The sequence below is a fragment of the Nerophis lumbriciformis genome, linkage group LG06 (assembly GCF_033978685.3).
Source record: "Nerophis lumbriciformis linkage group LG06, RoL_Nlum_v2.1, whole genome shotgun sequence".
In the NCBI taxonomy this organism is placed as follows: domain Eukaryota; kingdom Metazoa; phylum Chordata; class Actinopteri; order Syngnathiformes; family Syngnathidae; genus Nerophis; species Nerophis lumbriciformis.
The window spans coordinates 8,180,951-8,205,125 of record NC_084553.2 but is presented as its reverse complement, the minus strand read 5'-3'; the positions used below and the strand labels follow the sequence as shown (position 1 = coordinate 8,205,125).

Below are 24,175 nucleotides of genomic sequence, written 5' to 3'. Positions count from 1 at the left end.
CAGACGAAGCAGAGACAACAAGGACCTCAACGCAGATAAGACGACAGCACGCAGACGAAGCGGAGACAAGGCGAAATCACAAGGCCCCCCAGCACATTCCGTCACGTATTGTGCGTCCTGGACCTGCTTTGCATGATATATGTGACCACTCCTTTTAGAGGCGGCCTCAGTGATGTTCCCTGTGGAACTCCTGAATAAATAGAGGGACTAAGTGTGCAAGCGGCCGAAATGAGTTTCCTCCGCCGGGTGGCGGGGCTCTCCCTTAAGAGATAGGGTGAGAGGCTCTGCCATCCGGGGGGAGCTCAAAGTAAAGCCGCTGCTCCTCCACATGGAGAGGAGCCAGATGAGGTGGTTCGGACATCCGAGCGCCTCCCTAGGGAGGTGTTTAGGGCACGTCCGACCGGTAGGAGGCCGCGGGGAAGACCCAGGACACGTTGGGAACGCCTCGGGATCCCACAGGAGGAGCTGGACGAGGTGGCTGGGGAGAAGGAGGTCTGGGCTTCCCTGCTTAGGCTGCTGCCCCCGCGACCCGACCTCGGATAAGCGGAAGAAGATGGATGGATGGATGGAAATACATTTTGGTACCAGTACCAAAATATTGGTATCGGGACAACCCTAATTTCTTATGTGTGACTGCCATCTACTGGTCATTCTTCTCATTAAACCATGTACCATCCTTCCATCCATCCATTTGCTACCGCTTGTCCCTTTTGGGGTCGTGGGGGCTGCTGGCGCCTATCTCAGCTGCGGGGTACACCCTGGACAACTCGCCACATCAAGGCAGAACCATGTACCGGTACCAATATATAAAAAAATTGCTTTGAGTTCGGTAACCGACTCAGTGGCCTAGTGGTTAGAGTGTCCGCCCTGAGATCGGTAGGTTGTGGGTTCAAACCAAAGACTATAAAAATGGGACCCATTACCTCCCTGCTTGTCACTCAGCATCAAGGGTTGGAATTGGGGGTTAAATCACCAAAAATGATTCCTGGGCGCGGCCACCGCTGCTGCTCACTGCTCCCCTCACCTCCCAGGGGGTGATCAAGGGTGATGGGTCAAATGCAGAGAATAATTTCGCCATACCTAGTGTGTGTGTGTGACAATCATTGGTACTTTAACTTTTTTAACTTTAAGCACGACCGGAATGAGAACATACACAAGGCGCGACGTCGGTTTTTGAGAAAATGAAACCATTTTAAGTGCGCCTTACAGTCCGAACAATACGGTATGCGAAGGACGTCCCACCGTTCTCACCTTCGAGGCCTTGTCGGCCTTCAGTTTCCTGACCGTTTCTCCCTGCTCAGCCACTTTATCAAGGAGGCCAGCGACGGAAGCGGGGGCGCTCTGGATTGGAGCCGCCGCTTTCTGGACCGGAGGCGCCGCCCCGGGTTTGTAGTCCTCGCCGGTGGCCTGTTTGAACTCGGCCTTCAGCGAGAGCAGCTGCTTCACCGCCGCTTCCACCTGATCCTGGCAGGGAAGAGAAGAAAGATGTCAGCCCAAAACCACCGTGCTGCGGTGTTTGCGGGTGTACATAAAGACGCAGATTGTGAGCGTGGGACGGCTGCTCGACTTTTAAAAAGGCGCGTGTACCTTGGGGGCTTTTTGCGACTTCAGTTTCCGCACAACCTCTCCCTGTTGTGCGACGCGCTTGTGCAAGCCGGACGAAGCGGGAGAAGAGGAGGAGGACGGGGAGGAAGAGGAAGAGGAGGAGGTCACAGCGGAGGGAGCAAGGGGAGTAGGCGGGGCCATCCCAGGTTTGTAATCCAGACCCGTCTTTTTAAAGTCCGCCTTGAGCGCCAGGAGCTGCTTGACCGCCGCGTCGATTCGGTCCTGGTGCCATCAACACGTTAGGATACTGAAGACTAAAGGCATGCGGATGGCGGCGACACAAACACACGCGTGCAGTGACGGGGGGAATGGAACGGACACGAGCGGCGTAGGATGAGGATGATTTTGACGAAACAGATGAGGACATGATGTCACCGTAATGGACACACAAGTAAGACACGGGTGTGGACATGGCGAGGCACGCAAATCGTTTGTGATGCTGACCTTTGACGCTTGCTCGGCCTTCAGCTTCCTGACCAGCTCGCCCTGCTGAGCGATGCGCGTGTATAGGCAAGGGGCGGAGTCTCCTGACTGGGCAGTTGAAGCTGGGAGGCTGGTGGGCGGAGCCATACCTGGCTTGTAGTCCAAGCCCGTCTGCTCCTTAAACTGAGCCTGAAAGCAAAAACAAGAAAAGATCCTAATTAATGAGAATTGAGAGTCTTAGCGGGTACTCACACTTGCATCAAAGTATAACTAAATATTAATATATGACTTATTTTTAACAATTTTATGAGTGGAACCATTGAAGGTGCAAGGGACCAACAATGTAGATGTTTAATATTGAATACTTTATGTTGACATATAAAAAAAACAAAAAGTATAAAACATACAAAAACATTAAAAATAATAACTTAGAAATCAACAGACGGATCAGAAGTTGAACTAAAAATTAAAGCGTTCAAATGATTTAAAAAATAATACTTTTATGAGTGGGACCATTGAAGGTGCAAGGGACCAACAATGTTGATTTTTGATATTGAATACTGTGTTTTGACATATAAAACAGGATGTTTCTTTAAACAAAAAATCTACCAACAAAAGAAAAAAAAATATATATATAGATATATATATATATATATATATATATTTTTATATATATATATATATATATATATATATATATATATATATATATATATATATATATATATATATATATATATATATATAAAACATAAAAAGTAATGATAACTTAAAAATCAACAGATCTGAAGTTGAACTAAAAATGTAAGTGTTCAAAGTGTAATAAAAAACAGGATGTTTCTTTAAACAAAAAATCTACCAACAAAAGAAAAGAGGAAAAAAAAAACATATATATATATATATATATATATATATATATATTTTTTTTTTTTTTTTTCTTCTTTTCTTTTGTTGGTAGATTTTTTGTTTAAAGAAACATCCTGTTTTTTATTACACTTTGAACACTTACATTTTTAGTTCAAAAAAAAAAAAAAAAAAAAAATATATATATATATATATATATATATATATATATATATATATATATATTTTTTTTTTTTTTTTTTATTTATTTTTTTTTTTGTTTAAAGAAACACCATTTTTTTATATGTCAAAACACAAAGTTTTCAATATTAAAAATCGACATTGTTGTTCACTTGGACCCTCAACGGTCCCAATCATAAAAGTGTTAAAAATAAGTAATAAATTATTTTTATTACACTTTGAACACTTACATTTTTAGTTCAACTTCAGATCTGTTGATTTTTAAGTTATCATTATTTTTTATGTTTTTTATATACATATATATTTATATATATATAATTTTTTATGTTTTATATATATATATATATATATATATATATATATATATATATATATATAAAAAACATAAAAAATAATGATAACTTAAAAATCAACAGATCTGAAGTTGAACTAAAAATGTAAGTGTTCAAAGTGTAATAAAAAGAATTTATTACTTATTTTTAACACTTTTATGATTGGGACCGTTGAGGGTCCAAGTGAACAACAATGTCGATTTTTAATATTGAAAACTTTGTGTTTTGACATATAAAAAAATGGTGTTTCTTTAAACCAAAAAAAAATAAAAATAAATAAAAAATAAAAATATATATATAAAAACATACAAAAACATAAAAAATAATGATAACTTAAAAATCAACAGATCTGAAGTTGAACTAAAAATGTCGGCATTCAAAGTATAATAAAAATAATAATTTATGACTTACTTTTAACAATTTTATGAGTGGGACCATTGAGGGTGCAAGGGACCAACAATGTCAATTTTTAAAATTGACTACTTTGTGTTTTGACATATTAAATATATATATATATATATATATATATATATATATATATATATACATATATATATATATATATATATAATATACAAAAACATGAAAAATAATGATAACTTAAAAATCAGCAGATCTGAAGTTGAACTAAAAATGTAAGCGTTCAAAGTGTAATAAAAATAATAATATATGACTTATTTTTAACACTTTTATGAGTGGGAACATTGAGGGTGCAAGGGACCAACAATGTTGATTTTTAATATTGAATACTTTATGTTTTGACATATAAAAAATGGTTTCTTTGAAAAAAAACAAAAAAACAAAAAACAGAATGAATGAGAATTGAGAGAATTAGTGGGTACTCACACTTACTTCAAAGTATAATTAAATATTAATATATGACTTATTTTTAACACTTTTAAAAGTGGGACCATTGAGAGTCCAAGGGACCAACAATGTAGATGTTTAATATTGAATACTTTGTGTTTTGACATGTAAAAAAATGTGTTTCTTTAAACAAAAAAACTAACAAAAAAAAAATATATATATAAAACATACAAAAACATAAATAATGATAACTTAAAAAATCAACAGATCTGAAGTTGAACTAAAAATGTAAGCGTTCAAAGTATTTAAAATATACTAATATATGATTTATTTTTAACACTTTTATGAGTGGGACCATTGAGGGCCCACTCATAAAAGACCAACAATGTAGATATTTAATATTGAATACTTTGTGTTTTGACGTATAAAAAAGGGTGTTTCTTTAAACAAACAAACAAATAAAAGCATTAATTAAATAAAAGTATTAAAATAATACTAAAATAATACTAAATAAAATAATACTAAATAAAATTATAATACAATAGTAATACAGTAATACAATAATAATACACTAAAATAATACTAAAATAATACTATTACTATATATTACTATTACTATAAAAATAAAAGTATTAAAAAAAAGCATTCAAAGTATAAAAAAAATATTCATAGATGACTTACTTTTTACACTTTTATGAGGGAGACCCTTAAGGGGACAATGTGGATTTTTATTAAAAACGGTCAATGCTCAAAAAATATTTACGAATCAAAATCAATGTTATTGTGAAACATTGACCCAATTAGGCCTCCAATCGCTTCACATCAAATATTTGACTTTTGGAGAAAAAAAATACATCAGAAAGTTAGCACAAAGGAATGTGACAAGTTGGGGAATGGCAGTGTTGTTTTAATATTTGCAAGGATAAGGGGGCCAACTCCACATAGGTAAATAATTGACAGTGGAAATAACCCACAAAGTCAAATAAATGTCATATTAATACATGTAATGTAATTATTGAAATTGCTCTTTCAGCAAGTCATTATTGGCAGTTGCAAACTTGTGCAAAAATCCATTAGAAGGACTGTAAATTAAAAATCCACACATAAATGTTTGTCAATAATTGGACAAGCAAAGGTAATGAAACCTGAGTCTAGAGTGAATAGGCCATTACTGATTGAGTTGAAACTGCACCTTCAAAGACAGAAGCTTCTGGATCGCCTTGTCCACGTCCTCTTTTGGCGCTTTGGCCGTCTTCAGCTGGCGGACAGCGTCGCCCTGAGCGACGATGCTGGAGAAGACGTCGCTGGGTGAGGAGGCCACGGTGGGCGCCGGGCTGGAGGCTGGCGCTACTTTGGCAGCGACGGCGGGCTAAAAAGAAAAAGGGTAGTAGGTAGGTCAGAGGTGTCCAGAGTGGGGCCCTATGGGCCATTTGCAGCCAGCAGCTAATTTTTAACGGCTTACGGCACATTCTAAAAGTACTGATACAAAAAATGTATTACAAAGTGGAATAAAAGAGGTGAAACATAACAAGAAAAAGTTGCAATGTCGACTCTAATAACACATGGGGGCTGTTTTTTCTTTAATACGGTCATTGATCCAAAAATAATAATGAATCAAAATCAATGTTGTTATGAATTATTGACATATTGAAAGCTCTAATTACTTCACATCAAATATTAATTTTTGTTAACTATTAAATAGAAATAATATTGAATATTGTGTGTCTCTTGGCCATAAAAAACAAGGTATTCTATGACAAAAAAAGGGCGCTAAACAAACAAAAAAAACAATGAACAAATAACAAAAATGCATGATTGACGAATAGATAAGCATTAAAAAAAAACTATATAGGACTTATTTTTAACATTTTTATGACTTCCGGGTCCCCGGGACCAAACTTGAGCGGAGCCTTAAAGGTTAAAAAATATTATATTTAGTATTGGTTTTGAAACTGAAAAGTATTCAAATGGCGCCCGCATGCTTGGATTCTTCAGTGTGCGGGCGATTTGCAAGCTCACCGTGTTGGCTGGTGCTTGGCTCTTGCTCTTGTCCTTGTCCTTGTCTTTGGAGCCAGCGGTGGGCATCTCCTTGGTGTGACCATCGGGAATGTAGATCAGGACGCACGGACTCTCCTTACAGCTGTGAGGACTGCAGGGCACAATCAAACAGACGGACCTGGTATCAAACCCTGAAAGGCGCCCCATTCTGCTCACCTGACTGGCTCGTAGGGTTGGTCGCAGATGTAGAAGCCCCGCCTCTGCAGCTGAATGACGTCGCCTTTCTTCAGGTTCTTCAGACAGGGGTCGCCCAGCATCTTCTCCTCCGCCTGCGACCAAACAAAGCCAGGTCACTGGCAAGTCCACGACCACCGAGAGGAACCCCGAGGCACACCTTGCTCTCCTTGTTGATGAAGTCTTTAAAGTCGTCGTCCTTGGTGATGACCGCCTTGGAGATGAGCGGCTGGTAGTTGATGCAGACGGTGGGCAGCAGGGGGGCGCTGTTCGACTCCGCCAACCAGGTGATCTTGGTGGTCTTCTTGAAGTCCTTGTTGTCCAGGTCCAGGCGAGCGTCCATTGACTTAACCTTGCCATCGGCCGCTCTGAAGGGAGAAGAAAGTGGATGAAAGTACCGTACTTTTACAAACAGACAGACAAAAAAATAGGCATGCCTGAAAGAAAGAGGCTCCACTTTACAAAACACGCTAGCTCGATGCTAATTCACATTGGATTTGCCATATACATGCTACTGATTAGCATTAGCGATTTTTACATGGCGGTTTCAACACCTCCGAATTTGGTAATGATGACTACAAATAAGATGCACGTTGGTGTGTAATAAGTACAATACTTTGCCATAAAAAAACAAGGTATTCTATGACAAAAAGGGTGCTAAAACTATAAAAACAATTAGAGATGTCCGATAATGGCTTTTTTGCCGATATCTGATATTGTCCAACTCTTAATTACCAATTCCGACATCAACCGACACCATACTTGCCAACCTTGAGACCTCCAATTTCGGGAGGTGGGGGGCGTGGTTGGGGGCATGGTTAAGAGGGGAGGAGTATATTTACAGCTAGAATTCACCAACTGGAGTATTTCATTCATATATGTATATATATATATATATGTATGAAATACTTGACTTTCAGTGAATTCTAGCTATATATATATTTATTTATTTTATTATATATATAAATAAAAGAAATACTTGAATTTCAGTGTTCATTTAGTTACACATAGACACACACATAACACTCATCTACTCATTGTTGTACTTGAAAATACAATGCAATACAATTCCTGGGCAATGGCACCTATCAAATACACAGTAATGAAAACACAGTTCTTCTACTAACTGTACTGTGTGTTATGAGAGTAGAGTATGTGTGTGTGTGGCCCTTTAATAGGTGACAGCATGTGAGGTGAGTGACGTCAGTGAGTGTGTGGGCGAGAGAAGAGAGGGAGCGTAGTGTGAGTGTGGGGAGGGACTAGTTGGTTTTGTGTTGGATTGGCTGTGTGCAAGCAATCAATAAAGCAAGATTTGCAACTAATCGCTGGACTCATCATTCACCCTAAAGTCGTCCGCTGTGGAGACCCACTGCCGGGTAAGGTGAAAGGTGTTGCCCCGAGCATACATCGGCCCTGGAGAAGTGTCTCCCCTGCGCTCTTAGACTATGGTCTCGTTCTTCTGCTTCGTCTCCTTGTGTGCGCACACTGGACTCAGGTCCGCATGGAGCTGGAGGGGGCGTGGCCTCCAGCTCCGGCTGAATTCCGGGAGAAAATTTCTTCCGGGAGGTTTTCAGGAGAGGTGCTGAATTTCGGGAGTCTCCCGGAAAATCCGGGAGGTTTGGCAAGTATGACCGACACCGATATATACAGTCGTAGAATTATCACATTATAATGCCTAATTTTGGGCGGGGTTGAGGTGGGCAAGGTTGAGGTGGGCGGGGTTTGGTGGTAGCGGGGGGGTGTATATTGTAGCTGCAAGGGGTTCTGGGTATTTGTTCTGTTGTGTTTATGTTGTGTTACGGTGCGGATGTTCTCCCGAAATGTGTTTGTCATTCTTGTTTGGTGTGGGTTCACAATGTGGCGCATATTTGTAACGGTGTTAAGGTTGTTTATACGGCCACCCTCAGTGTGACCTGTATGGCTGTTGACCAAGTATGATTTGCATTCACTTGTGTGTGTGAAAAGCCGTAGATATTATGTGACTGGGCCGGCACGCTGTTTGTATGGAGGAAAAGCGGACGTGACGACAGGTTGTAGAGGACGCTAAAGGCAGTGCCTTTAAGGCACGCCCTTAATGATGTCGTCCGGGTGGAAATCGGGAGAACGGTTGCCCCGGGAGATTTTTGGGAGGGGCACTGAAATTCGGGAGTCTCCCGGGAAAATCGGGAGGTTGAAACCGATACCGATAATTTCTGATATTACATTTTAAAGCATTTATCGGCCATCTCTAAAAACAATGAAGAAAAAATGAAAACTCAGTATCGACGAATAGATCGGAAGTTTATCTAAAGTTTTAAGCGTTGAAATAAAAAAAAATTGTAAAACAATTCTGACCCTTTTTCACTACTTTTATGAGTGGGACCCTTTTGGTCCCACTCATAATTTCAGTGTGATTTTTTTTAACTGTCATTGCTCAAAATAAAATTATAATGATTCAATGTTGTGAATTATTGATGATAATTGAAGGATCCAATTACTTCACCTCAAAAATTCTACTTTTAAAATATTTGAGAAAAATAATGCATATTTTGTGTCTCTGCCATAAAAAACAAGGTATTTATTCTATGACCAAAAGGACATTAAACAAACAAGAAAAAAAAAACAATGAAAAAAATAATAAAAACTTATGATCGACAAATATATCTGAAGTTTATCTACAGATTTAAGCGTTGAAAAATTTAAAAAAAAGTTTTTAAATGTCCAACCTTTTTCATCACTTTTATGAGTGGGACCCTTTTGGATCCCTGAGAATTTTAGTGTGATTTTGCTGTCATTGCTCAAAATAAAATGATAATGAATCAATGTTGTTATGAATTATTGACCTATTGGAGGCTCCAATTACTTCACATCAAAAATTACACTTTGAAAATAAAAAAATTTTTTTTTAAATGTACGACCTTTATCAACACTTTTATAAGTGGGAACCTTTTGGATCCCTGAGAATTTTAGTGTGATTTTTATTTTTTTATTTTTTTATTTTTTAAACGGTCATTGCTCAAAATAAAATTATAATGAATCAATGTTATGAATTATTGACCTATTGGAGGCTCCAATTACTTCACATCAAAAATGACACATTTTTTTTTGAGAAAAATCATGCATATTTTGTGTCTCTGCCATAATAAACAAGGCATTCTATGACAAAAAGGGCATTAAACAAACAACAAAAAACAATGAAAAAATAATAAAAACTTATGATCGACGAATAGATCTGAAGTTTATCTAGAGATTTAAGCGTTGAAAATTAAAAGATTTTAAAATAAATGTACGACCATTTTTCATCACTTTTATGAAATAAAAAATCCCTTTTGGATCCCTGAGAATTTTAGTGTGATTTTTTTTTAACTGTCAATGCTCAAAATAAAATTATAATGAATCAATGTTATGAATTATTGACCTATTGGAGGCTCCAATTACTTCACATCAAAAATTACACTTACATTTTTTTGGAGAAACATCATGCATATTTTGTGTCTCTGCCATAACAAACAAGGTATTTATTCTATGACCAAAAGGGCATTAAACAAACAAGAAAAAAAAACAATGAAAAAAATAATAAAAACTTATGATCGACAAATATATCTGAAGTTTATCTACAGATTTAAGTGTTGAAAGAAAAAAAAAAAGTTTTTAAATGTATGACCTTTTTCATCACTTTTATGAGTGGGACCCTTTTGGATCCCTGAGAATTTTAGTGTGATTTTTTTTTTAACTGTCATTGCTCAAAATAAAATTATAATGAATCAATGTTATGAATTATTGACCTATTGGAGGCTCCAATTACTTCACATCAAAAATAACACTTACATTTTTTTTGAGAAAAATCATGCATATTTTGTGTCTCTGCCATAATAAACAAGGCATTCTATGACAAAAAGGGCATTAAACAAACAACAAAAAACAATGAAAAAATAATAAAAACGTATGATCGACGAATAGATCTGAAGTTTATCTAGAGACTTAAGCGTTGAAAATTAAAAGATTTTAAAATAAATGTACGACCATTTTTCATCACTTTTATGAGTGGGACCCTTTTGGATCCCTGAGAATTTTAGTGTGATTTTTTTTTTTTTAACTGTCATTGCTCAAAATAAAATGATAATGAATCAATGTTGTTATGAATTATTGACCTATTGGAGGCTCCAATTACTTCACATCAAAAATTACACTTAAATTTTTTTTGAGAAAAATCATGCATATTTTGTGTCTCTGCCATAAAAAACAAGGTATTTATTCTATGACCAAAAGGGCATTAAACAAACAAGAAAAAAAAGCAATGAAAAAAATAATAAAAACTTATGATCGACAAATATATCTGAAGTTTATCTACAGATTTAAGCGTTGAAAAAAAAAAAAAAAAAGTTTTTAAATGTACAACCTTTTTCATCACTTTTATGAGTGGGACCCTTTTGGATCCCTGAGAATTTTAGTGTGATTTTTTTTTTAACTGTCATTGCTCAAAATAAAATTATAATGAATCAATGTTATGAATTATTGACCTATTGGAGGCTCCAATTACTTCACATCAAAAATTACACTTACATTTTTTTTGAGAAAAATCATGCATATTTTGTGTCTCTGCCATAATAAACAAGGCATTCTATGACAAAAAGGGCATTAAACAAACAACAAAAAACAATGAAAAAATAATAAAAACTTATGATCGACGAATAGATCTGAAGTTTATCTAGAGATTTAAGCGTTGAAAATTAAAAGATTTTAAAATAAATGTACGACCATTTTTCATCACTTTTATGAGTGGGACCCTTTTGGATCCCTGAGAATTTTAGTGTGATTTTTTTTTTAACTGTCATTGCTCAAAATAAAATTATAATGAATCAATGTTATGAATTATTGACCTATTGGAGGCTCCAATTACTTCACATCAAAAATTACACTTAAATTTTTTTTGAGAAAAATCATGCATATTTTGTGTCTCTGCCATAAAAAACAAGGTATTTATTCTATGACCAAAAGGGCATGAAACAAACAAGAAAAAAAATCAATGAAAAAAATTATAAAAACTTATGATCGACAAATATATCTGAAGTTTATCTACAGATTTAAGCGTTGAAAAAAAAAAAAAAAAAAAAAAGTTTTTAAATGTACAACCTTTTTCATCACTTTTATGAGTGGGACCCTTTTGGATCCCTGAGAATTTTTGTGTGATTTTGCTGTCATTGCTCAAAATAAAATTATAATGAATCAATGTTGTTATGAATTATTGACCTATTGGAGGCTCCAATTACTTCACATCAAAAATTACACTTTGAAAATAAAAATATATATTTTTTAAATGTACGACCTTTATCAACACTTTTATGAGTGGGACCCTTTTGGATGCCTGAGAATTTTAGTGTGATTTTTTTTTATTTTATTTTTATTTTTTAAACGGTCATTGCTCAAAATAAAATTATAATGAATCAATGTTATGAATTATTGACCTATTGGAGGCTCCAATTACTTCACATCAAAAATTACACTTCAATTTTTTTTTAGAAAAATCATGCATATTTTGTGTCTCTGCCATAATAAACAAGGCATTCTATGACAAAAAGGGCATTAAACAAACAACAACAAAAAACAATGAAAAAAATAATAAAAACTTATGATCGACGAATAGATCTGAAGTTTATCTAGAGATTTAAGCGTTGAAAATTAAAAGATTTTAAAATAAATGTACGACCATTTTTCATCACTTTTATGAGTGGGATCCCTGAGAATTTTAGTGTGATTTTTTTCACGATTATGTATTGCACTTGGAGGACACATTTTGCAGGGCCAAATTTGTCCCGGGGGCCTCACTTTAGGCACCCCTGTCCTAGAGGAATACATATAAGACTTACTTATTGATCTTGGTGATGATAAGGTTGCCCCAGTTGATGAAGGTGACCACCTCGCCCACTGAGAACGTCTCGGCGTCCGCTCCCTCCACCAGGACCCGGGGTCCGTACCAAACCTGCTTCATACCCACCTCGGCGTTCTAGGTGGATACGGGAAAAAGGGTCACTTGAGTACTGAGTGTGTAGTGTAATGTTTGTAAGGAGGGGAAAAACTAGCAACCTTGGGATGTTTGGCCACTTCCTTCATCTCCTCCGTCGCTTCCGGGACAGAAACCGGAACCACGTAGGAGCTGGACAGAGCCGTGTATCTGGGGGCGACCGGGTCAATCACCTAAAACACAAGGAAAACAAACTAAATATGCTTTTTCCCCAACACACTATAAAAACAGGGAGGGAAAAACGGTAAAAAAAAACCTTATAAACGACAACAAAAATGCCTTGGTGAGTGAATAGCGGCTGCATGCACATCCAAAAAGCAGCTGCTTGTTGAGGCCACAGTTGACTTTCATTTTGCAACTTAAACTTTCCGATGCCCCTTGAAGCTCTCACACACACACACATACACACGACATAGCAGAGAAGAGAAAGAGAAAGGACGCGGGGGAGAGAGGAATACCTTCACACAGCTAACGGGCAGCTTGGAAACAGAAGAGTGAGATGCTGTTTAAAATAAAGTCCACATTGACAACGGACGGAAGGAAAGGATATAAAAAAATACTCTACACACAAAATGTTAGGAATATTCATGTGGAATTTCAGGATGAAGCTAAAATGCACAATAACCTTTTACCGTCTTTGGGCGCCTCACCATTCCATTCAATTCAACACAATTCTTGTAATATATTTAGTATATAAATGATGATACGATACAAAAAAAGCGCCTTTGGTTGCTGCTATGACTTTTATTTTTTCTTAATGTTATTTACAAAATCTTGGAAGAATCTGAATCTAACCAAAGAAAATAGAGCAACCTAAATGTGCAAAGCAGTTAAGACATACAAGTGCAATACTTTTGAAATACATCAAAAAAACAAAAAAAAAGGAAAAATAATACTTAAAAAAACACAAATTAACCAAAAAAATATGATATATATATATATATATATATATATATACACAAATACATACATACATACACATATACAAATACACATACATACATATAAATGCCCGCACGCATGCACACAAATATATATATATATATATATATATATATATATATATATATATATATATATATATATATATATATATATATATATACACACATAAATATATATATATTTATATATATAAATATACATATGAATATTATATATTTATAAATATACACATAAATATATATATATATATATATATATACATAAATATATGTGTATATATACATAATGTGTATATATATATATATATATATTTACATAAATATATGTGTATATATACATAATGTGTGTATATATATATATATATATACATAAATATATGTGTATATATATATATATATATACATACATAAATATATGTGTGTGTATATATATATATATATATATATATATATATATATATATATATACATAAATATATGTGCATATATATATATACACAAATATGTGTATATATATATATATATATACACACATATATTTGTGTATGTATATATATATACATAAATATATGTGTATATATATATATACACATATATAATATATATACATACATGTGTGTGTGTATATATATATATATATATATATATATATATATATATATATATATATATATATATACACACACGCTGCGATGAGGTGGCGACTTGTCCAGGGTGTACCCCGCCTTCCGCCCGATTGTAGCTGAGATAGGCTCCAGCGCCCCCCGCGACCCCAAAAGGGAATAAGCGGTAGAAAATGGATGGATATATACACACACACATATATATAATATATACATACATATATATATATATATATATATATATATATATATATATATATATATATATATATATACATACATACATACATACATACATACATACATACATACATACATACATACATACATACATACATACATACATATATATATATATATATATATACTGTATATTCCGTATTCCAATATTGTCCAACTCTTAATTACCGATTCCGATATCAAGCGATACCGATACATACAGTCGTGGAATTAACGCATTATTATGCCTAATTTTGTTGTGATGCCCCGCTGGATGCATTAAACAATGTAACAAGGTTTTCCAAAATTAATCAACTCAAGTTATGGAAAAAAATGCCAACATGGCACTGCCATATTTATTATTGAAGTCACAAAGTGCATTATTTTTTTTAACATGCCTCAAAACACCAGACACATTCACTTGTGTGTGTGAAAAGCCGTAGATATTATGTGATTGGGCCGTCACGCAAAGGCAGCGCCTTTAAGGTTTATTGGCGCTCTATACCCCTCCCTACGTCCGTGTATACAGCGACATTTTAAAAAGTCCTAAATTTTACTTTTTGAAACCGATACCGATAATTTCCGATATTACATTTTAAAGCATTTATCGTCCGATAATATTGTCAGTCCGATATTATCGGACATCCCTAGGAGCAAGGTTCATATATTCAATATTAAGTTATTTATTGTTCATAGTTAATATTGTAAATCCCACATTCTATATTTGTATGTACATTCTGACTGTCTTAATTAAGTAAAAAAAACTCAAGTTCATCCTGTTTTTGTGATGGTCTGTTTAGTTTTTTCCTGAAAAAGACACTTGAATGTACATAAAAATACAGAGAATGTGGGATTTACAAAATGAACTACAAACAATAAAACACTGAATATTGAGAATATATGAATGTTGCTCCTCTACTTCCAAGACCACCTCCTTGATCGACATCTTTATAATCGAGCAAGAGCAACAAAGATGTAACAAACACGGCGAAAAATAAAAGGCAAAAGGATAAAAAAACATCCACTTATTTGATATAATATCACTGTTCTGCAGAACTTTGTTGTAAACTCTGCCTCCGTCGGACACTCGCGTTTGCGAGGTTTCAGGCGTGTTGCTGCCCCGCCCACTCTTCTGTATGAAGCAGCGTTTCCCATGGTCACTGTAGTAACCCGTATTACACTCGAAAGTGCAGATTCTAACCATTGGAATCATTTCTATAGTTTGAAAATATCCAGCGGGCCACATTCAAGTGTTTATTACCTTGCGTTATGACAAAGTTGCCCCGGTAACTGCCTTTTTTATGCTGTTTTGCAAGACCTGTGTCACGTGACTTCAAACTTGAAACCTCATTGGCTGGTTCTGAGACAGGATCGATTGCTTCAGTCTAAATTTACTGGAAGTGAGTCTTGCCTTTTTCCTATTTCTGGGGCTGAGGTTGCTGAGGTAGTTAAAAAGCTCCTCGGTGGCAAGGCTCCGGGGGTAGATGAGATCCGCCCGGAGTTCCTTAAGGCTCTGGATGCTGTGGGGCTGTCTTGGTTGACAAGACTCTGCAGCATCGCGTGGACATCGGGGGCGGTACCACTGGATTGGCAGACCGGGGTGGTGGTTCCTCTCTTTAAGAAGGGGAACCGGAGGGTGTGTTCTAACTATCGTGGGATCACACTCCTCAGCCTTCCCGGTAAGGTCTATTCAGGTGTACTGGAGAGGAGGCTACGCCGGATAGTCGAACCTCGGATTCAGGAGGAACAGTGTGGTTTTCGTCCTGGTCGTGGAACTGTGGACCAGCTCTATACTCTCGGCAGGGTCCTTGAGGGTACATGGGAGTTTGCCCAACCAGTCTACATGTGTTTTGTGGACTTGGAGAAGGCATTCGACCGTGTCCCTTGGGAAGTCCTGTGGGGAGTGCTCAGAGAGTATGGGGTATCGGACTGTCTGATTGTGGCAGTCCGCTCCCTGTATGATCAGTGTCAGAGCTTGGTCCGCATTGCCGGTAGTAAGTCGGACACGTTTCCAGTGAGGGTTGGACTCCGCCAAGGCTGCCCTTTGTCACCGATTCTGTTCATAACTTTTATGGACAGAATTTCTAGGCGCAGTCAAGGCGTTGAGGGGATCTGGTTTGGTGGCTGCAGGATTAGGTCTCTGCTTTTTGCAGATGATGTGGTCCTGATGGCTTCATCTGGCCAGGATCTTCAGCTCTCACTGGATCGGTTCGCAGCTGAGTGTGAAGCGACTGGGATGAGAATCAGCACCTCCAAGTCCGAGTCCATGGTTCTCGCCCGGAAAAGGGTGGAGTGCCATCTCCGGGTTGGGGAGGAAATTTTGCCCCAAGTGGAGGAGTTCAAGTACCTCGGAGTCTTGTTCACGAGTGAGGGAAGAGTGGATCGTGAGATCGACAGGCGGATCGGTGCGGCGTCTTCAGTAATGCGGACGATGTATCGGTCCGTTGTGGTGAAGAAGGAGCTGAGCCGGAAGCCAAAGCTCTCAATTTACCGGTCGATCTACGTTCCCATCCTCACCTATGGTCATGAGCTTTGGGTTATGACCGAAAGGACAAGATCACGGGTACAAGCGGCCGAAATGAGTTTCCTCCGCCGGGTAGCGGGGCTCTCCCTTAGAGATAGGGTGAGAAGCTCTGTCATCCGGGAGGAGCTCAAAGTAAAGCCGCTGCTCCTCCACATCGAGAGGAGCCAGATGAGGTGGTTCGGGCATCTGGTCAGGATGCCACCCGAACGCCTCCCTAGGGAGGTGTTTAGGGCACGTCCGACCGGTAGGAGGCCGCGGGGAAGACCCAGGACACGTTGGGAGGACTAGGTCTCCCGGCTGGCCTGGGAGCGCCTCGGGGTCCCCCGGGAGGAGCTGGATGACGTGGCTGGGGAGAGGGAAGTCTGGGCTTCCCTGCTTAGGCTGCTGCCCCCGCGACCCGACCTCGGATAAAGCGGAAGAAGATGGATGGATGGATGGAGTCTTGCCTTTTGAAGCAGAGAATTTTTCAGCACTGAATTTTTTTAACATTGATTTTTATACACAATATTTTAAAACACTGGATTTGTTTTCAATTAAATTGTCAGCATAATTTGATGTTAAAAAAAATTCAATCGACAAAATTCAAACGCCAGATTGCGTCAAGTAACAAAAAATATGAGCAAAATGATCCAAAATAATAAAACAATAGCATGCTAACAGTTAGCATTTGTGAAATACCAAAATAGATGCAATTTTTTTTAGCAGGTATACACTCTACCTGCTAAATCAGCTAAAAAAAAGCAAGCATGCTTATGTTAGCATCCAAAAATGCTAACTGTAAAATGCGCTAGGCAACAGAATATTTTAGATGTGTACCTAAAAAAATTGGTTTAAAATGCTAGTATGCCAACATTACCAAGCATCAAGTATCAAAATATGACTGCAGTGTATACCCAGAAAATTAGCAGGGGGAAAAGCTAGCATGCTAACAGGTATAATTGGTTAAGTAATTGTTAGAATAATTGTTTGTAAGTTATCACAGAAAACTTTGTGTTGAAATGAGTTCCAGGCAAAAAGACAAAAGCTGTCTTTGAAACCTACCAAGAAGAATGCTCGTAAAACTCCACTGTGTAAGGGGGAGAATCACATGAAGGGCTTTCTGTGTTCTTTCATGTATGGTATTCAACAGAAGGATCTTGTTCTGGCCCAAGGACTTCAGAGCGGAGAGATGACAGGATCTGCCCAATTTCCCGATGACCTCTTTTTGAAGTATTTTACGAACTCTTTTTGAACTGACCTTTCCTGTGAATTGTTTACGACCTTTTCTGTGAACTTTTTGCGACCTTTGTCCTTTGGAAACGAAGGTGGCCATGTGGTCGGGGGTGGGTCCAAAATAAAAGAAGGAGGCATGCAATCTTTTGGCAGAGAGTGCTGAGATACTGTACAAGGGTACAGTGTGTCCAGGCGTGTCTCCTCAATTGAGTCCAAATTGAATTCTGTCTCTGTTTAATTCTTTGCCTCTTGTCTTGTTTAATAGATGTCATCAGTGTTTGAACCTGACAGTAATAATACTTGACGTGGAGGCGTATACCTGCAAAATTTGCTAAAAAAAACTAGCATGCTAATATTAGAATGCAAACAATTGTGCTGTGGGCCGTTAATTACAACTAGCTACGGGCGAATTTTGGCCCCTGCGCCGCACTTTGGACACCCCTGATCTATAGCAAAAGAACACGCTGAAACCGCAAACACAGACCCTAAGTGGTAGAATAGGCTGATTTAAATAGCGGAAGGAATATTTGCTCATATGAAAAAAACTAAAATTTTAAGTGTTTTTGTAATAAAATGGTCAAACAAGCAACTTTAACTATTATCGACAGTCAATAAAATTACAAAAAAAGGTCCAAAAACAAAACCTAGACACAAAGACACACCTTTGTGTTTTTAAAGTTAATTCTCATAGAAACAGACAAAAAAAAAAACAATACAAAAACACTCAGTATGACAGCTCTGCAATAAAATAAATATTTTCTAGCCAATCACATGTACTGCCAACTAAACTGAGGCCTGGAGCACTTTTTCTTTTTCTTTGCATCACATGATATCAAGACTTGTATCACTTTTGATAAGCTTCTGGACTCGTGCAGGAAGCAGCCAGTCAGAAAAAAAAACAATGTAGCAAGCAAATGACTGATGAGGTGAAAAGGGAAGTATGAAATGAGAGGGTGTGGATGGTTATGGAGGCTGACAGAAAATAAGCAAACAGAAAAAAAGTTATGAGACTCGAAAATCAGTCAAAAATAGCAGCGTAGAAGCCAAAGGATTGTGCCTCATTGACTCACTGACAGGCTTCAACATGAGCGCCTGTTTAATCCGCTTCTATTCTGCTTTGCCAACCTCAATGAAACGTTTCTCTCATTCCTTGTGCACTTCTAGAGTTCGAAGAAAGAGGGGAAACTCTACCTTCTTATTGAAGGCCCAAATCTTGTCCCACTCCATGTTCACCACAGACCTCGAACCTCCCTGCAAAGAAAAAAGGGGAAATGTGTCAAGCGTTCAGTGGAAAATATTAATCAAATTGATAGATTTAAATAGTAAGGTCTTTTTTTTGCTATTTTAAAGATACTGTAAATCAATGAAAATATTCATGAAATTGATGTAAATAGTAAGGTATTTTTGCTGCTATTTTAAAAATACTGTAAATCAATTAAAATATTAATTAAATTGATAAATTTAGATAGTAAGGTGTTTTTTTGCTATTTTAAAGATACTTTAAAACAATGAAAATATAGATACATTTTATAGATTTAAATAGTAAGGTATTTTTCGCTATTTTAAAAATATTATAAATCAATGAAAATATTAATTACATGATATTTAGATAGTACGGTCTTTTTTGCCATTTTAAAAATACTTTAAATCAATGAACATATTAATTACAATGATAGATTTAAATAGTAATGTATTTTTTGCTATTTTAAAAATACTGTAAATCGATGAAAATATTAGTTAAAAAGATTGAAATAGTAAAGTCTTTTTTGCTATTTTAAAAATACCGTAAATCAATGAAAATATTCATAAAATGTATACATTTAAATAGTAAGGTCTTTTTTCTGCTATTTTAAAGTTACTGTAAATCAATTAAAATATTGATTAATTTTATAGATTTAAATAGTAAGGCATTTTTCGCTATTTTAAAAATATTGTAAATCAATGAAAATATTAATTACATTGATATTTAAATAGTAAGGTCTTTTTTTGCTATTTAAAAAAATACTTGAAATCAATGAACATATTAATTACAATGATAGATTTAAATAGTAATGTATATTTTTGCTATTTTACAAATACTGTAAATCGATGAAAATATTAGTTAAAAATATTTAAATAGTAAGGTCTTTTTTGCTATTTTAAAAATACTGTAAATAAATGAGAATATTAATTAAATTGATGGATTAAGATAGTAAGGTGTTTTTTTGCTATTTTAAAGATACTATAAATCAATGAAAATAATTAAATTGATAGATTTAAACAGTAAGGTCTTTTTTTTGCTATTTTAAAAATACTTTAAATCAATGAACATATTAATTACAATATTAGATTTAAATAGTAATTTATTTTTTTGCTATTTTAAAAATAGTGTAAATCAATGAAAATATTAATTAAATTGATAAATTTAAATAGTAAGGTATTTTTTGCTATTTTAAAAATACTGTAAATCATTGAAAATATTCATAAAATGTATGCATTTAAATAGTAAGGTCTTTTTTCTAGTAAAGCCGCTGCTCCTCCACATCGAGAGGAGCCAGATGAGGTGGTTCGGGCATCTGGTCAGGATGCCACCCGAACGCCTCCCTAGGGAGGTGTTTAGGGCACGTCCGACCGGTAGGAGGCCGCGGGGAAGACCCAGGACACGTTGGGAAGACTATGTCTCCCGGCTGGCCTGGGAACGCCTCGGGATCCCACAGGAAGAGCTGGACGAGGTGGCTGGGGAGAGGGAAGTCTGGGCTTCCCTGCTTAGGCTGCTGCCCCCGCGACCCGACCTCGGATAAGCGGAAGAAGATGGATGGATGGATGGTCTTTTTTCTGCTATTTTAAAAATACTGTAAATCAATGAAAATATTCATAAAATGTATACATTTAAATAGTAAGGTCTTTTTTCTGCTATTTTAAAAATACTGTCAATCAATGAAAATATTAATTAAATTGATAGATTTAGATAGTAAGATGTTTTTTGCTATTTTAAAGATACTGTAAATCAATGAACATATTGATTAATTTGATAGATTTAAATAGTAATGTCTTTTTTTGCTATTTTAAAAATATTGTAAATCGATGAAAATATTAGTTAAAAATATTTAAATAGTAAGGTCTTTTTTGCTATTTTAAAAATACTGTAAATCAATGAAAATATTAATTAAATTGACAGATTTAGATAGTAATGTGTTTTTGCTATTTTAAAGATACTGTAAATCAATGAAAATATTGATTAATTTTATGGATTTAAATAGTAAGGTATTTTTCGCTATTTTAAAAATACTGTAAATCAATGAAAATATTAATTAAATTTATAGATTTAAATAGTAAGGTCTTTTTTTTGCTATTTTAAAAATACTTTAAATCAATGAACATAATTACAATGATAGATTTAAATAGTAATGTGTTTTTTTGCGATTTTAAAAATACTGTAAATCGATGAAAATATTAGTTAAAAAGATTTAAAGAGTAAGGCATTTTTTTGCTATTTTAAAAATACTGTAAATCAATAAAAATATTAATTAAATTGATAGATTTAGATAGTAGTACGGTCTTTTTTTCCCACTATTTTAAAGACACAGTAAATCAATGAAAATATTGAATAATTTTAAAGGCTCCAACACCACCAAGAACAAGACAATTTTTATTGGGGCAGCATAGCTCGGTTGGTAGAGTGGCTGTGCCAGCAACTTGAGGGTTCCAGGTTCGATTCCCACTTCCGCCATCCTAGTTACTGCTGTTGTGTCCTTGGGCAAGACACTTTACACACCTGCTCCCAGTGCCACCCACACTGGTTTAAATGTAACTTAGATATTGGGTTTCACTATGTAAAGCGCTTTGAGTCACTAGAGAAAAGCGCTATATAAATATAATTCACTTCACTTCACACTTCACTTATAGGTTATAATGCAAAAAACCCCAAAAACCTTTGGTCTTGTTCAAAAAAAGTGCAGTTCCCTTTTTAAAAGACCTTAGCTTTTTGAATAGGGAAAATTAAAAAAAGAAGGCCATAGCACCTTTACGACAAACTTACCTGCGCTGCTATGAACTGCTTGAGTCCCTCCACGGTCATGCCTCTCCGCAGGACGCCTCTGACAGTGGGGAAGCGAGGGTCGTCCCTGAGGGCGGCGTGGAGACAAAGGTCACCTGGACAGCCCGCGGTTATCGCGGCGCACAACGGAGCCCCGACCTACCATCCGTCCACGTAGCCTTCCTCCACAAACCAGGTGAGCTTCCTCTTGGACAGCACCGTGTTGTTGAGGTTGAGTCGGGCGTACTCCCAGATGTACGGCTTCCTGATGCCCAGGGCGTCGATGATCCAGTAGTACTGCTCGTCCCGGTCGTGATACTCGGTGGTCCTGAGGGCGTGGGTGACATTCTCCCGGCTGTCCACGATGGGGCAGGCGAAGTCGTACGTGGGGTAGACTCTGAGAGAGATGATTAGGAAACGTTCAGGATGAACACAAAGAATGCTCTCTGGCCTTCCTAAAAACATTATTGGAAGTCAACAATCTAGGGATGTCCCGATACCAATATTTTAGTACCGGTACCAAAATGTATTTTGATACTTTTCTAAATAAAGGGAACCACAAAAAAATGGCATTATTAGATTTATTTTAACAAAAAGTCTTAGGGTGCATTAAACATATGTTTCTTATTGCAATGGAAGAACAATTATATCCTTAAATAAAATAGTGAACATACTACTAGACTAGGGATGTCCGATAATATCAGCAGTCGGATATTATCGGCCGATAAATGCTTTAAAATGTAATATCGGAAATTATCGGTATCGGTTTAAAAATGATCGATATCGGTTTCAAAAAGTAAAATGTATAACTTTTTCAAACTCCGCTGTGTACACGGACGTAGGGAGAAGTACAGAGCGCCAATAAACCTTAAAGGCACTGCCTTTGCGCGCCGGCCCAGTCACATAATATCTACGACTTTTCACACACACAAGTGAATGCAACCCATACTTGGTCAACAGCCATACAGGTCACACTGAGGGTGGCCGTATAAACAACTTTAACACGGTTACAAATATGCGCCACACTGTGAACCCACACCAAACAAGAATGACAAGCACATTTCGGGAGAACATCCGCACCGTAACACAACATAAACACAACAGAACAAATACCCAGAACCTCAACCTCCTCATGCTCTCTCAGGGAGAGCATGTCCCAAATTCCAAGCTGCCGTTTTGAGGCATGTTCAAAAAAATAATGCACTTTGTGACTTCAATAATAAATATGGCAGTGCCATGTTGGGATTTTTTTTTCCCATAATTTGAGCTGATTTATTTTGGAAAACCTTGTTACATTGTTTAATGCAGGGGTGCTCATTACGTCGATCGCGATCTACCGGTCGATCTCGGAGGGTGTGTCAGTCGATCACCAGCCAGGCATTAAAAAAATAGTCCTAAAAATGAGCGATCATAAATCTTCACTATGACGTCACTTTCGTCACTTGATTGACATTCACGGCACCCGAGGGTCTTCTTAGATGACGCTGGCTGCTGCCAGCTCATTAAAATTACCGACTGGAAGGCGAGAAACACTTTATTTCAACAGACTCTGGCGCCGTACCTGTCGTCAAAACTCCAAAGACCGACTGCACAGTTGCACAATAAAAGCTCTGCTTCATCCTGCCGGCGCTACCAAAATAAGAGTCTCAGAAAGCTGGCGTGCACAAGCTAGCAAGCTACGGAGTTTGCCGACAATGTATTTCTTGTAAAGTGTATACAAAGGAGTACGGAAGCTGGATAAATAAGATGCCAAAAACCAACCACTTTCATGTGGTATTGGACAGAAAGGAGGACTTTTTTTCTCCTCCATTCGAAAATGCGGATGTTATCATCACCACTGTCTGATTCCAATCAATGCAAGTCATCAGAATCAGGTAATACACCAACTTATATTCTTGTCTTCATGAAAGAAAGGAATCTATATGTGTTAAACGTGCTTGTATTATCTTTAACCACCTTTAAGTTGTTAACAATATTAACTATATGTGTTAAACATGCTTGTATTATCTTTAACCACCTTTAAGTTGTTAACAATATTAACTATATGTGTTAAACATGCTTGTATTATCTTTAACCACCTTTAAGTTGTTAACAATATTAACTATGTGTTAAACATGCTTGTTTTATCTTTAACCACCTTTAAGTTGTTAACAATATTAACTATATGTGTTAAACATGCTTGCATTATCTTTAA

The 24,175-nt window shown here is 36.5% G+C and overlaps 1 protein-coding gene across 3 annotated transcripts in view; it reads right to left on the bottom strand.

Annotated features, from left to right (window-relative positions):
* eprs1 (glutamyl-prolyl-tRNA synthetase 1) overlaps positions 1 to 24,175 on the bottom strand; it is an 88,262-nt gene that overhangs the window by 38,691 nt on the left and 25,396 nt on the right. For 2 of the 3 annotated variants that reach the window (XM_061963681.1, XM_061963682.1), the window contains 12 exons: positions 22,145 to 22,378; positions 21,985 to 22,069; positions 19,158 to 19,217; positions 12,507 to 12,617; positions 12,290 to 12,426; positions 6,604 to 6,811; positions 6,426 to 6,538; positions 6,231 to 6,360; positions 5,404 to 5,580; positions 2,050 to 2,217; positions 1,588 to 1,827; positions 1,252 to 1,464 (listed from right to left, as the gene is read on the bottom strand). In XM_061963681.1, the coding sequence (XP_061819665.1) occupies positions 1,252 to 1,464; positions 1,588 to 1,827; positions 2,050 to 2,217; positions 5,404 to 5,580; positions 6,231 to 6,360; positions 6,426 to 6,538; positions 6,604 to 6,811; positions 12,290 to 12,426; positions 12,507 to 12,617; positions 19,158 to 19,217; positions 21,985 to 22,069; positions 22,145 to 22,378 (1,876 nt within the window). The remainder of the gene's footprint in view (positions 1 to 1,251; positions 1,465 to 1,587; positions 1,828 to 2,049; positions 2,218 to 5,403; positions 5,581 to 6,230; positions 6,361 to 6,425; positions 6,539 to 6,603; positions 6,812 to 12,289; positions 12,427 to 12,506; positions 12,618 to 19,157; positions 19,218 to 21,984; positions 22,070 to 22,144; positions 22,379 to 24,175) is intronic. The other variant, XM_061963683.1, reaches the window with a different exon arrangement.